General features: G+C 36.7%; 1 protein-coding gene across 6 annotated transcripts in view; it reads left to right on the top strand.

The window, feature by feature from the left end:
- The window catches only part of LOC136850225 (small glutamine-rich tetratricopeptide repeat-containing protein alpha-like), a 157,483-nt gene that overhangs the window by 12,922 nt on the left and 127,610 nt on the right, over positions 1-16,951 (top strand). For 5 of the 6 annotated variants that reach the window (XM_067123860.1, XM_067123862.1, XM_067123864.1 and 2 more), the window contains one exon: positions 2,725-2,941. The exons of the other annotated variant lie outside the window; for it this stretch is intronic. In XM_067123860.1, coding sequence (XP_066979961.1) covers positions 2,725-2,941 — 217 coding nt within the window. The remainder of the gene's footprint in view (positions 1-2,724; positions 2,942-16,951) is intronic. 6 annotated transcript variants of the gene reach the window in all.

Raw genomic sequence — 16,951 nt, 5'->3', positions numbered from 1 at the left:
TCAATAAAAAAATATATTTATCATGAAAATGTGTAAATTTAACGCTATGGTGACGTGTTTATCAACTCTTGACGTATCTCCCAGCATAGGACTCCCCTCCCCCCTCCCAAACTTTCCCCACCCTTCTCAAACCCTTTCTCAACCTGTTTTGAGTAAGTGGTATTAACATTACCTTAGACCCACGCAGCATTGCCAACAATCTGAGAATGGTTTTTTCAAATTTCATATACTGTATGCAGTAAAGGTTCACAGTCCCTTATCCAAAACTCTTGGGTCCAGCTGTGTTTTGGTGTTGGATTTTTTTAGGATTATGGAACGGAAGCTTGTTCCACAAATACACAAGCAGAGTTTATTTCCATCGAAAATATTCTGTACAACTCAAAAATATACAGCATCAAAAAGAACAGTAATTTGCTTTTACAGTATACTTGTGTATCATGCGATCCTTAAAATTTTGTCCCAAAACATGTTTTCATCACATTGTGTATAGTGTGAGATGCATTTTTGGTAGATTACACAATGCATGCTTGATGTGCAAGTTTCTTTTTTGGTAGATTATACTATGCTAGGTTTCCTATTCTTCTCAGTTTCAGCTTTCAGCTGAATCAGTGTCCTTGTGAGCCGGATTAAGTGGTTTTGTCAGCGGTGACTACACAGGAGTTTTCAACCCTCGGTAGAAGCTTAGCAGGAGTTAGTTTAGTGCAGTTAGCTGCTGCTCTTCCGCCATTGAGCATTATAGTCTTTGCCCAGGCTGCTCTGGCACATGTTCAGTAGTTAAGCCCTATTCCCCTGCTTCTTTTTTGTCAGAGGGCAAGTTGCTTGTGCTTGTGTTGATTGATGAATCTGGCATCTCATGTAGAGCCACATGAAGAAATGGTCACGATTTCTTTTATTGAAGAGGTTAATTGCTTTGTGTAAGGATAAGATAATACATTATTTTGCAGAAATAGAACATTCATTTGTGCTGCATTTCACCAAGGTTGTCTTGGCTATGTTCAAGGCTTTAGTATAGTTCATAGAAAGGAAGCCTGTTCTAAGGTGTTTCACTTTTCTTACATCCACATAGCCTTTTTTAAGAATGTTTTGCTATTCTTGCCTGCGTATATGGGAGAAAGAGAACTGCCTCATATTCTATGGGTCTCTTTCCAAGTCTTGAGGTAGCATTGGGGAAGGACCAGTCGGCACAGGCTTTCATTTTTAGAAAGGAAGAGATTCTCACACTACAGGTTTTAACTGCTGAGAATAAGTTTCACCTTTATTCCCTGTAATGTTAATTTTTGGTCTGTCACTGCTGCTCACTCCAAAGGTTTTAGCCCTTATGGGGTTTTCAGCACAGCAAAGGTCTTCTCTAGGTTTTATGATTTTAGGAAAGTTTTTTACCTGGCAAGAGTCAGGCTAGGATTCTTTCCTTTTACCTGAACATGTTTCATCAGATTCAATTTTTAAGCTCTCATAGGAAGAAGGACCCAGTCCTTTAGACGCCTCAGTGAAAGTCCAGGTCTTGATTATGTTAGATCTAGAAATTTTGGGAGTTTAAACAGGAATAGAGGAGTCATGTTACTCTTATAATCCAGGATTCTTATCTGTAAGGAGGCACTTTAAGCAGTGTTAACATCAGGTAAAACACTAAAACACAAAGCATTTTTCTCAGACTACCCATCTTCCCTACTTCAGGCATATACTGTGTATGTATATATGTATATATGTATGTATATATATATATATATATATATATATATATATATATATATATATATATATATATATATATATATATATATATATATATATATATATATATATATATATATATACACACACACACATATACACACATACACACACACACAGTAAAACCCCAAAATTTGTAGGGGATGTGTACAGCTCCCCAGCAAATAGCTAAAATGGCGAATACTTGAAGCCCCACTAAAAACACGTAGAACTACCTATTTTGATAGTTTTATCACAAAAAGTGCATTTAGTCATGAAAATATGAAAATACAGTACAGTAATAGTGAATATTTCTCAGTGAAAAAATACCTTGAATGGGTGAATTTTCCAGTGGTAATAATGGGTAGATACATTCCTCAGAGAAATCCACAAATATGTGAGTCCACGAATCTTGAGAACGCGAATCGGTTGCTTACTGTATATATATATATATTATATATCCATATATATACTGTATTCATACTGATACTAATTACTATGTACTGTAGTAATAGGCTAATGAAATATGCAGAACAACCTCAAAGCATGATTTGTTGATAAGTGCTTTTATAGCCAGCTTGCGCATCCTCACAGTTCATGGATGTGTGTAAAGCAAAAAGTTTTATTGTTTTTTTGGGAATTGACTTCTTTACGTACCAGTTTTGATGTGCTATATAACAAAATGTACTGTGTTGGGCTGTAAAGACCGGTCTTGTGCAGATTTTTAAAGTACATCATCATTAAGATACAGCTTTCAAGAGCTACAGACATTCTCTTCAGAACAAATGTTGGTAAAGATTACTCTTGAGGCACTTAGTATTTGCTGTCTTAAGAGTAATCTTTACTTGCATTTGTGTATTTTTACAATAATAAACTTTAAAAAATCTGCAATAGAAGGGTATTTCTGTCTCCTGCATTTATCAGAATATGATTGTTCATTATATGACTTGTGCTTAATTCACTGTGAATGAAAATGGGATTTTTTTTCAAATCTCACATTCTTTATCTTTGCAGGGAAGTGGTGAAGCGATTAGTTTATTCTATGTTACAGTTCTTACAGTCACAGCTAGAAGGAGGTGCTGTTGAAAATGGATTGACAGAAGAAGGTGTAGAGAGCGTGGAAGTTGCCTTACAGTGCCTAGAGACTGCGTATGGTGTTTCTTTAGCACAAAATGAATTGGCACTTCCCAGATCTTTATATCAGATGTTTGCAGAAGCTTGTAAAGCATCAGTAAGTTAATATATAGTCGTAGGATTTTGCTGTCATTTTATCCACATATTTAATTGCTATTATCATATCATTGCTCTTGCTCCTCTTATTCTGAAAATTTTTTTTAATTCACCTACAAGGTTTGCTTGTAGATAAAAAAAAGCTTGTCAACTTTTGCTGCCAATATTCTGCCTCTGATTATTTACACATACACATATAATGCATGTCTGTAAATTCTTTTAGTTTTTTCATTGCTATTTGGTACCTTGATTGTACTATACATTACAGTATTTTTAAATGAGGCTCTGTTGGGGAAAGTATAGTTTTATATATATAAGCAACTTACCAAGTAATTACATAGCTATAAGTTTCAATTCGTCAGCAGCTAGAATTTTGAAATTAGCGGTAGTGCATTTCCACTGGTTACCAAGCACTCTGCTTGTCTGGTTTCATTTTCTCCCACATTGTTCCTTGTAGTTGGCTTTACCTGGCTAGCTCTTGTCACCTGTCTAACTGGCTTAGTCTGCTGGTACATTTTATAGCAGTCTCGACTATAAAGTCCTACTCTTCCACATTTGTGGCAAACATTAATTTTCTGCACTTGTCTTGAGAATAGGCTAGAAGGGGCGGGTTTAGCATTCCACTGCTGCGGGTCATATCCTGGCTTGGCACTGGTATAATTATTAGAGGGGTTTCTCACAGCACTGTTCTTAAAATTTGACTGAGACCTATTAACCTGTGAATTGTTGGTTCTGGTACCTGCCATTATAATTCTTTTTGCTGGAATATATATTGTAATCCTCACTCAGAGTAGCAGCTTATCAAGTTTCTTCACCTCTCTCTCTCTCTCTCAAATAAGCTCTTATATGTTCAGGAATTCCTCTTAGATATTGCTCTAAGACCACTAATTCTTCAAGTTCGTCCATAGGCTTAACTTTAGCCGCCTCCAGCCATCGTTTAAAACATCTGACTTTACAGGCATAATCCAAGAAAGTCATCTTGTCATCCTTCTTCAAAGATCTAAAATTTTCATTGTAATATTTAGTTGTCATCTGGTAAACCTGTAGCACATTGTGTTTGAGTACCTGGTACTCTTTACACTGATCAGCTGATAAGGCTAAGTAGGCACTTCTTCCTTTACCAATGAGAACACTCTGTAACAAAACTGACCATTTATCCTCTGGCCATCCCATACCTGAAGCCACTTTTTCAAAGTGATCAAAAAACTCATCTGGAGCTTCTGTAAATTTTGGAATTAACTTCTGTACTCTTGGTACATCAAACACAGGGTCTGTGTTACCTTGGATATAGTTATATGGGTTTAAAGACAGTAAGGATCGAGCTCTGATTAACTCCAACTCCCTTTCATGTTTTGCCTTTTCTCTTTCTTCTTCTTCTTGCCTGCTTACTCTGTCTCTTTCTTCTTTTGCTCTATCTCTTTCTTCTTTTTCTTTATCAGCCTGTATCTGCAGTCTAAGTAAGTTTTCTTCTGATTCTAACACCTTCAGTTTACCCCAAAATTCTTCTGAGTCTAAACTTCTAAGTTCTGCCTGTACATCACCGTTCTCATTCTCTTGCCTTGCCTTATTTGTGAATTCTGTCTCAGCTGCATTCAACAATTCATATGCCTCCCTTAACTCCCCATCCACTTTACCAGAGCTTATTAATGCTTTGATTGCGACACACTTGTGCCTCACTCATATCAAAAGTAACATTACCCCCACATGTCACTGCTAAGAGAGTCCACTGTCCCTTAGTCAGGTGAGATTTAGATAACTTTCTGATGGTTGGAGCTGCCAGAAATTCCTGAACTTCAAACTGAGCCATTTTTCTAGTTTACTCAACAAGAAGGGTTTACAATTCACTTCAAAACATTTATATGGTTACTCTCCTACCAAAAATATATTCCTAACACCACCAGTATAAATCATAAACCAGAATGATATTCTGTTTAGTTCTCCCTAGATGATGGGCACCAGTTAATTTAATTTCCCAATCATTCAATTTCCCGGACGATGGGCACCAAATCTTTTGATTTCCCAGGTCTGGCCAACAAATCATTTGTCACGAAGTGATCAAGCACCTGGTTATTACACAAATAATAATACCAAAAAGTTACCTCACATCGACCAGATACTTGAAACCTCATAACAAAGAGTTTTTGACTGAATCACTAAAGGTACAATGATCCCATAAACTTACTTATCACCTGAGAAAATCGATGTAACTTTATCAAGTTATGGATGAGGCAACAATTATTAAGTTATATCCAGACTAGTGGAAAATGGGTATCACTTCATTAAACACTATTTGTCTCTGGTTCTATTTTACCTAGATAAGTCTCAGGTGAACAAACAGATACATCACTTACCTTGTACACATTCATTAATGTCTCTAATTACTGGTGGTCAGAATGAAAAGCTGTTTTTTTTTTTTAAACTTTAAACAAACAGGTTTATTTCCAAGTTCAAAAGTTATATGTAAAGTTCACAATCTCAAATATTTACTATTAATTGACAACAGTGTAAGATTTAAGCATTTCTTAATCAAGTTAATTCACAAAACTAATTTATTAAGAAAGCAATTTGGTTAGGTAAGAATCAAACTATTAACTATCACTCAAGTGCCAAGTATATACCTGATTAACTAACACAAACAGTCACCAAAATATTACTGACTGAAATCCACATAAACATTCTTCAAAATCTCAGTAACAGGTAGGCACTAACAAAATGTTAAGAAATCACCAGCAAAACACAGTAATTATAAAATTATAGTAATATGATAGCACAGACATATAAGAATGCAATATGCAAAAATGGAAATATACCAACCACCAAAAATGTGCCTAAAGATTATATCAATCTTTCACAAGAACACTTCTCTTTAAAAAAAGAAAAAGTTAAACTCACGTCTTTCTAAGACTTTCTAATAGACAACACTGTCAAGTCACTAAGACTTATTCAAAATAATAATTCTCTTTTACCTAGAATATCACTTTAACTCTTAACATTACAGAACTCAGTAATCACCACATTACCTTTTGTAATTATTACACCATTATACGTTTTTCACAATACTTGCACAAAACAATATTCCTGATCACCTTCTACAAAATTAACACACTCCTGGGGTGAGTTTTAACAGAGCTTTTACAAACAGTAACCCTTCAGTATCCCATATATATATAATGAGATTATTGAGAGAGAGAGAGAGAGATGCTTATCTCAGGGACCCCTATGGCTGACTGACTGTTTTTGGAACAGCACTGCACTTTTAACTCTCCAACAGAAGCCCTTCCAGAATACATAATACATAGAGTATGCATACATCTTAACTCTCCAACAGAAGCCCTTCCAGAATACATAATACATAGAGTATGCATACATCATACATACAGACACAAGTATACACGTGAATGAACACATACACGGCTGAGCTTCGAGCGCCTGATCTCTTATCTATGACAGACATTTCCTGAGAGACTCAAACCACCTGAACAAGCAAAAGGAAATTCTTTTAGAGCCAAAATTGGCTGGCTGACAGCATGTCAACTTCAACTCTCTTACTGTTCCTCCTCCTCTCTTTCTCAGGTTACGAAAAGAATAAGCACAGAACAGCTAATAAATATAGGTTAGACATACATGATGGATGTATGATAGGCAACTGGCCGATAACTGTCAACTCATCACGATAAGAGGGGTTCTTTTGCCTCTAAGCGCGAGTTATTGGACACCTGTGCAGATATGGAAGCGATAACCTCTTACCCTTTCTGTTCACAACACGCTAAGAATTTGTCATTCATAATACAATTCCAGATATTAAACAATTGGAAAAAACATATCAAAGCATTGTAAAATTACATGATATACAATTTATCTGTAAGAAAAAGACATTTTAAAATCACATCTTCACAAAAAATGACGAATCTGCAAGCAAAACATCAAAATTTTCACAGAGACATATGAACACTTATAAAATGGTTATTTATATTATAACACCTTATAATAATATATATATATATATGTGTGTGTGTGTGTGTGTGCATCTGTATATATATACAGTGAACCCCCAGTATTCAAGCGTTCTCAAGGTTTTATGGACTCCCACTCATGGTTTTCCATGGAACCTATCTAAAAAAATTTTGCGGGAAACTCACGCATTCGCGGGTTTTTTCCATGGAACATATCTATAAAAATATTCGCGGGAAACTCCATATTCGCAGATGCAGATTTTTTTTGTCTTTCGTATAGCAATAGTATTCTGTATTTTCATATTTATTGTATAATAACATTTTATAATCATGTAAATCAATAATAATACTGTACTACAGTACTGTACATATAATAGTAATAGAAATTAAATAATAATATGTAATACTACACTGGGTACCTTAATAATAATAAATAATACAGTACAGTAAAGTTAAATCATACGGGTAGTAACTGGTGATGGATGTTGATTTCAGTATGCTGTAGATGATGATGATGATGAATTAGTTGTGCAGTACAATGAATGATGGGAGGCGCTGTCATGTTAACCCTTAAACGCTGAGCCTCTATTTACAAAAACGTCTCCCGTATATGCGTGTTCGGTGAGTTAGCGCTGAAGCGGAAAAAGTTTTTTCAAAAAATCACAGCACGCTTAGTTTTTAAGATTAAGAGTTCATTTTTGGCTCCTTTTTTTTTTTTTGTCATTGCCTAAAGTTTAGTATGCAACCATCAGAAATGAAAAAAAAATATCATATATAAATATTGGAATATATGACAGCAAAAAAAAAATTGTATACAAATCGCGCTGTAAGCACAACGGTTAAAGCTAATGAGTTAATTTTTTGTAGTTGTATCGTACACTAAATTGCGATGATTTTGGTATATAACAAATTGTAAAACGATCAAAGCAACACAGAGAAAATATTATCACAAAATGATGCATGAATTCGTATCTGGATTAAAAAATGTTTTTTCAAAAATTCACCATAAATCGAATTATTGTGCTAGAGACTTTCCGTTTGTTGAAAAAATGAAGCTAATTGATTGAATATTACTAGACTGTAAATGTTTTAGCTTACAATTGCAGTTTTCGACCATTTCGGTCGAGTTAAAGTTGACCAAAAGTCGAATTTTTCTATTTATCGTGATTTATATGAAAATATTTCAAAACTCATAAAAGCTACAACCATGAGTTATTTTCTGTTGTATTGTACATGAAATTGCGCACATTTTCATATATAAAACTTTATTTAACGACTAATATAAAACGGTGCAAATATTACGACGAGACAAAAGAATTTCTGAGATGTTCGGCTGAGTTTTTGCAGACGTAAGGAAAATGTTTTTCAAAAATTCAACATAAATCAAAATATTGTCCTAGAGACTTCCAATTTATTGCAAAATGAAGGTAAACGATTGAATATTACTAGAATGTAAGAGTTTTAGCTTACAATTGCGTTTTTTACCATTTTTCGGTCGAAAGTTAAAGTTGACTGAAGGTTGAAATTTTGGCAGTTATCGTGATTTATGTGAAAATATTTCAAAACTCATAAAAGCTACAACCATGAGTTATTTTCTGTTGTATTGTACATGAAATTGCGCACATTTTCATATATAAAACTTTATGTAAGGACTAATATAAAACGGTGCAAATATTATGACAACGAGATTTAAATAAATTTCTGAGATGTTCGCTGAGTTACCGTGTCAGCCAGATGTAAGGAAAATGTTTTTTTCAAAAATTCACCATAAATCGAAATATTGTGCTATAGACTTCCAATTTATTGCAAAATGAAGGTAAACGATTGAATATTACTAGAATGTAAGAGTTTTAGCTTACAATTGTGTTTTTGACCAATTTGTCGAGTTAAAGTTGACCGAAGGTTGAAATTTTGGCAGTTATCGTGATTTATGTGAAAGTATTTCAAAACTGATAAAAGCTACAACCATGAGCTATCGTCTGTTGTATTCTACATGAAATTGCGCACATTTTCACATATAAAAGTTTATGTAACGACTAATGTAAACGATGCAAACATTACGACAACATGACGAAAGAATTTCCGAGATGTTCGGCCGAGTTACCGCGGCAAGAGCGTAAGAAAAAGTTTCTTTTTCAGAAATTCACCATAAATCGAAATACTGTGCTAGAGACTTCCAGTTTGTTGCAAAATGAAGGTACATGATTGAATATTACTAGAATGTAAGAGTTTTAGCTTATAATTGCGTTTTTTGACCATTTCGGTCGAGTTAAAGTTGACTGAAGCTTGAAATTTTGGCAGTTATCGTGATTCATATGAAAATATTTCAAAACTAATAAAAGCTGCAATCATGAGTTATTTTCTGTTGTATTCTACATGAAATTGCGCACATTTCCATATATAAAACTTTATGTAACGACTAATATAAAACAGTGCAAACATTACAACAATGTGACGAAAGAATTTCTGGCACGGACGTAAGGAAAAGGTTTTTTTCAAAAATTCACCATAAATCGAAATATTGTGCTAGAGACCTCCAATTTGTTGCAAAATGAAGGTAAATGATTGAATATTACTAGAATGTAAGAGTTTTAGCTTACAATTGCGTTTTTATCATTTCGGTCGAGTCAAAGTTGACCAAGGTTGAAATTTTGGCAGTTATCGTGATTTATATGAAAATATTTCAAAACTGATAAAAGCTACAACCATGAGTTATTTTCTGTTGTATTGTACGTGAAATTGCGCACATTTTCATATATAAAACTTTATGTAACGGCTAATATAAAACAGTGCAAAAATTACGACAAAATGACGAAAGAATTTCTGAAATTTTTCGGCCGAGTTAGCATAACAGGCGTAAGAAAAAAGTTTTTTTCAAAAATTCACCATAAATCTAAATATTGTGCTAGAGACTTCCAATTTGTTGCAAAATGAAGGTACATGATTGAATATTACTAGAATGTAAGATTTTTAGCTTACAATTGCGTTTTTCGACCATTTCGGTCGAGTCAAAGTTGACCGAAGGTTGAAATTTCTTGTAGTTGACGTACGGTACGTCCACTTGGCACCCAACAGACAATTTTAGTTGACGTATGATACGTCCAGTAGGCGTTTAAGGGTTAAGGTATTTGAACATGGCAGCGAAGGAGGTACAGTAGGGCTGCATGAGTATTTTACCTTGTTCATGCTCAATGCGGGCGACCGCAATTAATGTCATGCTGTAATCGGCTGCTACTTCTCCGTGACTTTTGCCCTCTCTTAACAAAACAATCATGTCTACAGTACTTTCTTCTCATCAGTCATTACAGTAATTGTAGGCTATTGGCCAGAGGCCTTAGAAGAAGCAGAGCATTCAGAGGACATCTTAATGCATGCTTTCAAAAAATATTTATAGGCCATAGTACTGTACATGCAAAACACACAAACGTGAGATAGCAATAAAACGGGTTATAGTATTGGGTCATTTGCCGATAATTTGCCGCTACTGTATACGCATGGTACTACTGGTTGCGCGTACATATACTAACACGGATCTTCTGTGCATACAGTACGTACATTTTATAAAATGTTTTCTTGTAAGATGATTTTTAAATATTACATACAAAAAGTGTTTTAGGATGATACATAGTATAGTACAGTACTACGGGTAGTACGTAGAGCATATCTAAAATACTGCAGGGTACGTATGTTTACATCTGCGGTACGTAGCATTTTCATGTATGTAAAGTATATATTAATGACTACTGTAAGTACATTTTGAAAGTTAAAAATGATTTACTAATTTTCATATATTACAGTACTGTAATATATTAACGTAAACACTGCAAAATTTCAATAATATATATTTGTTTTTCTTAAAAGTGCTTCACCCAAGCCACCTCTCTGCAAATACAAAGAAATCGCGATGCTGGACGCTATGTACCCAGGACCAGTGATACTCGACACACCATTGGCTGTCATCTGCAAAGCAGCCAATCCAGAAGCACCATTCATTTTCCTTGGCGCTCATTGGCTGAACATTCACAACCAACTTGTGAACACACAATTCTGGGAGACCGCTCCACGGCATCCTCCTCAGATCGTGCGTATAAGTTCGCAGCATCTTACCTTGTGAAACCGTGCTTCTGTCCGTTTTGATTTTTTATCTTTGTGCATCAGCGGTATTCGGCCCTAAAATGCCTCTTAAAAAATGCCCTGCTCCTTCAAAGCCCTCTGGCAAAGAGTTTAAAAGAAAGAAGACTGTTATGAAACTTGAGGAGAAGGTGAAACTTCTTGACATGTTGAAGGAACGCAAAAGTTTTGCCGCGGTTGGCCGCCATTTCAGTGTTAATGAGAGCACAGTGAGATATATCAAGAAGAAAGAGGCAAAGATACGCAAGTCTGTGAGTATGAGCTACTTCGGTAGTGCAAAGACAGTTGCAACAGTGTGGGATAAAGCAATCATGAAAATGGAATCTGCTCTGGCAATCTGGATAAAGGACTGCCGGAAGAAAAACGTGCCCCTCGACTCTAACATCATTCGCGAGAAAGCGCAACAACTCCACCAGCAGTTATCAACTGCTAAGGAAGGCGACGACATAGTACAGGCAGAGGAAGGCGTTGAAGATGGCGAATTAGAATTTTTAGGCTTTGATGAACCAGCAGAAGAAGAGGAGGGGGAAGAACCCCAAGCAGGACCATCATCAGCGCCTCAAGGTTTCCAGGCCAGCAAGGGGTGGTTCCACCGATTTCAAAAGTGGTTCCACCTAAAGTCTGTTACTCTGCATGGGGAATCAGCATCTGCAGACACTGAAGCAGCCGCAAAATATCCAGAGGCTTTCAAGAAGATCATCGAGGAGAAGGGCTACCATCCAGAACAGGTGTTCAATATGGATGAGACTGGCCTGTTCTGGAAGAAGATCCCTTCCCGGATATACCTTATGAAGGACGAAGCTAAAGCCTCCGGATTCAAGGCCCAGAAGGATAGGGTTACCCTCCTCATGTGTGGGAATGCAGCTGGTTTCATGCTTAAACCAGGCCTCATTTACAAGGCTGCAAACCCCAGGGCCCTCAAGAATAAGAACAAGGCATTGCTTCCTGTGTTCTGGATGCATAACCCTAAGGCCTGGATCACCAAAGTCCTCACAGAGTACTGGTTCCATCAGAGCTTCATCCCTCAAGTTAGGCAGTACCTGAACGACTTGGCCATGGAGTTCAAGGTGTTGCTGATTATGGATAATGCTGGTGGCCACCCTCTTGATCTTTCTTACAAGGGAGTCCAGTTTGAGTTCCTCCCTCCCAACACCACCTCTCTCCTCCACCGTATGGACCAGGGCGTGATCCGTGCCTTCAAGGCACTCTATGCTGGGAACTCCCTCCAGCACCTTGTAACTGCAATGGACAGTGACAGTGAATTTACGCTAAAAGAATATTGGCGTAAATTCACGATTGCCACATTTCTGATCATGTCACTGAATGACATGAAGAAGGAGACCCTGAACGCATGCTGGAACAAGTTATGGCGGAGTGTGTTCATGATTACAGGGCTTTCTCCTGAAGAAATTCAACATTCGGCCATTAATAAGGCTGTCCAGTTGGCAAGGATTCTAGGTGGGGAAGGCTTCGAGGACATCACCGAGGATGAATTCGGCACCCTTATTGATGCTCACTCTGACCCCCTGACAGACCAGGATATGGAAGAGCTGACGAAGTCTGCCAGTGAGGAAGAAGATACGCCAGGTTCAGGGGAGGAGCAGGAGGAAGAGGAGAGCGGCCTGACTTTGGAACGTCTGTCCCACATGAAGAGAATGATTCAGGATATGCAGGAGTATGTTTCAACATGCGATCCTTTTATGGAACGCTCCTTAAAGTTTTCAAACATGCTTGATTCAGCATGGGAGCCCTATAATCAAACCCTCACCACCATGAAAAAGCAGTGACAGCAGCTGCCTATCACCATGTTCATCAAACGGATGACGAAGGCCTGCCTCTCGAATCGCCTGAAGAAGTGCCTCCCCTATCGCCTGAAGTAGTGCCTCTTGAATCGCCTGAAGAAATGCCTCCCCAACCGCCTGAAGTCATGCCTCCCAAATCAACTGAAGAAGTGCCTCCTGAAGGTGAAGAGCCACCCTCAGATGAGTTGCAACTCCTCTGCTTTGCTGTGCAGTCATATCTTCATGATCATTCATCGCACTGCACAGCTAATTCATCATCATCATCTTTAATCAACATTCAACGCTGGTGAGTACCCGTGTGATTTACGTATGTAGTAATCTTAATATATAAGTACAGCAGTATGAAATTTTTTAAAATGTGCATAAATTTTTTTTTTTATTGTCTCTATTTTTGTGAATTATGTATACGTAAATACCAATGTTCCCCCCGAAAAGAAAACGGGACAGCTTATAACTGTATGAAAGAAAATGTGTGGCTGAATACGTAGGGGAGACTGGATTATTTTCACCTGCAGCTGTAAGCCATACAGTACGTATGTATAAATGTAACGATAAAATGTTTAAGATGACTTGGAAATTATAGTAATAGTATCATTTCAAAGATTAATACAGTAATAAGGTAATAGTTTAATGTATATTTGATGTAGGCTGGTATATTTAGGCATACAGTACTTTGGTGTTGACCTTTCATGGTAGACAGGTACAAATATACGTAGTATTAAATTTTTTAAAATGTGCATACGTTTTTTAAATTTTTGTCTCCCTCTTTTTGTGAATTTCATACTGTATGCATAAATACCAATGATTCCCCCTGAAAAGAAACGGAACGGCTTATAACTGTATGAAAGAAAATGTGTGGCTGAATACGTAGGGGGGACTGGATTATTTTCACCTACAGCTGTAAGCCATATAGTACGTACGTATAAATGTAATGATAAAATGTTTAAGATGGCTTGGAAATTATATTAATAGTATCATTTCAAAGATTAATACGGTAATAAGGTAATAGTTTAATGTATATTTGATGTAGGCTGGTATTTTTAGGCATACTTTGGTGTTTGACCCCTTCATGGTAGACAGGTATAAGCGTTTTTAGAGGGGCATTGTAATATATATATTATATATAATATTCTGTATATATATATATATATATATATTATATATATATAATATATTTTATATATAATATATACTGGATTTGACCTATTATATAAGGGCATGTGGGACGATCCCCGCAAATATACGGGGTTCACTGTAATTCAAACTGGATGGTATCTAATGGAGTGTTTATTCAGAAAAAGTTACAAGCTTTCTTGGACAAACAGTCCACATTATCAATATATATATACAGTGAGCAGCCGCTTAGTCCAGCTTGTATTTATATCTGTGTGCTGGGTCCACATTTTAATCCTATAATTGCCTGGCTCCTCCTATGTGAACCCCACCCCCTCATGATCTTGGCCTTTCTCTGCCCCCTTCTTCTTCCAGGTGTCCGTTTTCCATGCATTCTCTTACATTTTTCCTTTGTTTCCTTGCTACTGTGGAGTATATGATTTTTCTAGATATGCTGTCTTCAACACAATGGCAGGGAATACCAGAAACGGCTTTGATTGAGATAGCATGGAACCTACAGAAGAATACGACTCAATACTTGCTGACACAGTCATCTAGGCATCCCACGGACTCTTCTTTTCAAGCTAGGACTACCTCTCCCCTCCAGCAACAGCCTTTTCTTGGAGGGAGATCTCAGATGCCACTCAGATCCTGCTCAATGTCCACTTTTCATCCGGAGCCATCAAGATGAGCTATTCCAAACCACATAGGAAGTGAGACAGAAGTCCGTCATGTGCCTGTAAGAGCCAGCTTACTGGAGTTTTGGAATAGGTGGCTGATAAGAGGAGCGGATCCCTGGATTATCAGTGTTTTAAAGGAAGGCTACGTCATTCCATTCTTGAAGAGCACCCCCTAGTCGCCTCTCCCATCACATTCACAGCTTACTCAGTTGGCCCTGAGAGACATTGGTGGGCTTGGTTATCAGTGATCTGATTTTTCTGGGCTTGTCCAGCAACAAAAATCGGAGATTTTCGGTGCCAATATGCGCCAATTTGTCCTTATCGGCACCGATAATTGCATATTGGCGCCAATACACACCTAACAGAGGCTCTGATAACCAAAAATCAGCGATTTTCAATCATTGGGGATTTTCGCTTGTCATGCCGTCAGAACAGAACCCCCACCGATAACTGGGGACTGCCTGTACTCCCGTTTTAATTGAAGGTCAGCTGGAACAAGAAAATACACCCACATTCATGTTTTTCCGATCACCCCAGAGATAGAATCTGACCTGCAGTGGCGGCTATCAGAAGATGGCTGTCGAAAGGGAAGTCCCTTCATCCTCTGAACCTTGTCCCTGACTTCTTTTCTGATGCCTCAGGCATTGGTTGAGAAGCCCTGCTAAACAATCAAGAGGTCTCGGGGACATTGACTCCAGAACAACATGACTTACATATCAATGTAAGAGAGCTGAAGTCAGTTCAGCTTGGCCTTCAGAATTTTACACACCTAGTCCACAACAAGACAGTCGCAGTGCAAGCAAACGATACCACGGCCTTAGCTTACATCTGCAACAAGGCGTTACCCATTCCTTCCTTCTCTGTAAACCCACAAGAGAATTACTGCTGTGAGCAGACCAAAACAAGTTACAGTCATCCCCGAACTTACGCGAGGTTAGGTTCTAGAACCCCTCACGCAAGGCGAATTTTCCCATAAGTTGTCAGTGTCTCTAAAAATGGTAGATGCCTATTTCTAGAGTTTAAACACTAAATATGACCCTAATCGTCCTCCCAAAGTAGTAAGCTAACTTTTAAATGAAATTAAAATTACTGTAATTTCATTTAAAAGTTATCTTAATACATTAACCTTAAATAAGAAATAAAAGAAATAACCAGTTGACATAAAAATGGAGTTGGAAGAGAATTTCTTCATCTCCCCTTCCAACCAATCTATTTTTAGAAGTCTTCTCAGCCTCATTTTTAAGGACTTCTTTATCCTACGTGTCTTTCTCTTTGCTCTGGTTTTTATTTGGACTAAACAACTCTTTTTTTTTTATTATGTTTCTATGTTTTAGAACGTATTTGCCACTCTCTAGCGCATTTACAGTTCGTAGAGGTAGATGTTACTGGTAAAATTAGATCAATTTAAACTATCTACTGTAAAGGTAAAGACATACAGAGAAATAATAAGTTGTAAAAATGTGTGAGCGCTAACTAAGAACGAGAGGGAGAGAGATAAGGGTTTTCCTTACTTAGGAGAGTGAATTTATTTATCAGTTATTACGGATACAGAGAGAATAACACGAGAGAGAGAGATTGTCCTTACTTAAAATATCAAGTTAAAATATTTATGAATTTTTACGGAGACAGAGAGGATAACATGGGAGAGAGAGATAAGGGTTGTCCTTGTGTAAGAGAGTGAAATTATATATCAATTATTATGGAGACAGAGAGAATAACACACAAGAGAGAGAGAGATTGTCCTTACTTAAAATATCAAGTTAAATTATTTATGAATTTTTACAGAGACAGAGAATAACATGAGAGAGAGAGAGAGGTTATTCCTATGTTAGATGTCAAAAGATGGAAAATCATGATTTATGAATGAAGAAGGAAAGAGAGAGAGAGTGCATAGAAATCCTTTGACACGCTGTGGGCAACAGTTGACGTATTTGACAGCTTTGCCCTCACCTCTCTCTTCAAAGGTTTCACAAAAGATTGGGAAATATTTGTTTGTTTAAAATATCACATAGTTTACTGTAGAAATGTATAAATTTTGTAATTAAAGTCATATTATTATTATTTAATCTTATCTTATTTGAAAATTGGTACTTATTATATGGTAAATAATTTATTTATCATATAAAACAAATAAACATATGCTTGTAGCCATAAAAATTCTCTCATCTCAGTGAGAGAGAGAGAGAGAGAATTATTTGTATTATTTGTATTATTTAATGTTATTTAATATACACATAAAAGCTTGAAAACTTATAAATTACTTAAAACTGTAAACAAACAATTTTTCAGGGTTTCTCAAGGATTCGCAGATGTCACGTGTCTGTGAAAAAAT

The sequence above is a fragment of the Macrobrachium rosenbergii genome, chromosome 21 (assembly GCF_040412425.1).
Source record: "Macrobrachium rosenbergii isolate ZJJX-2024 chromosome 21, ASM4041242v1, whole genome shotgun sequence".
Taxonomy (NCBI): domain Eukaryota; kingdom Metazoa; phylum Arthropoda; class Malacostraca; order Decapoda; family Palaemonidae; genus Macrobrachium; species Macrobrachium rosenbergii.
Note: the sequence above shows the minus strand (reverse complement) of the source record. Positions and strands in the feature narration are given on the sequence as shown.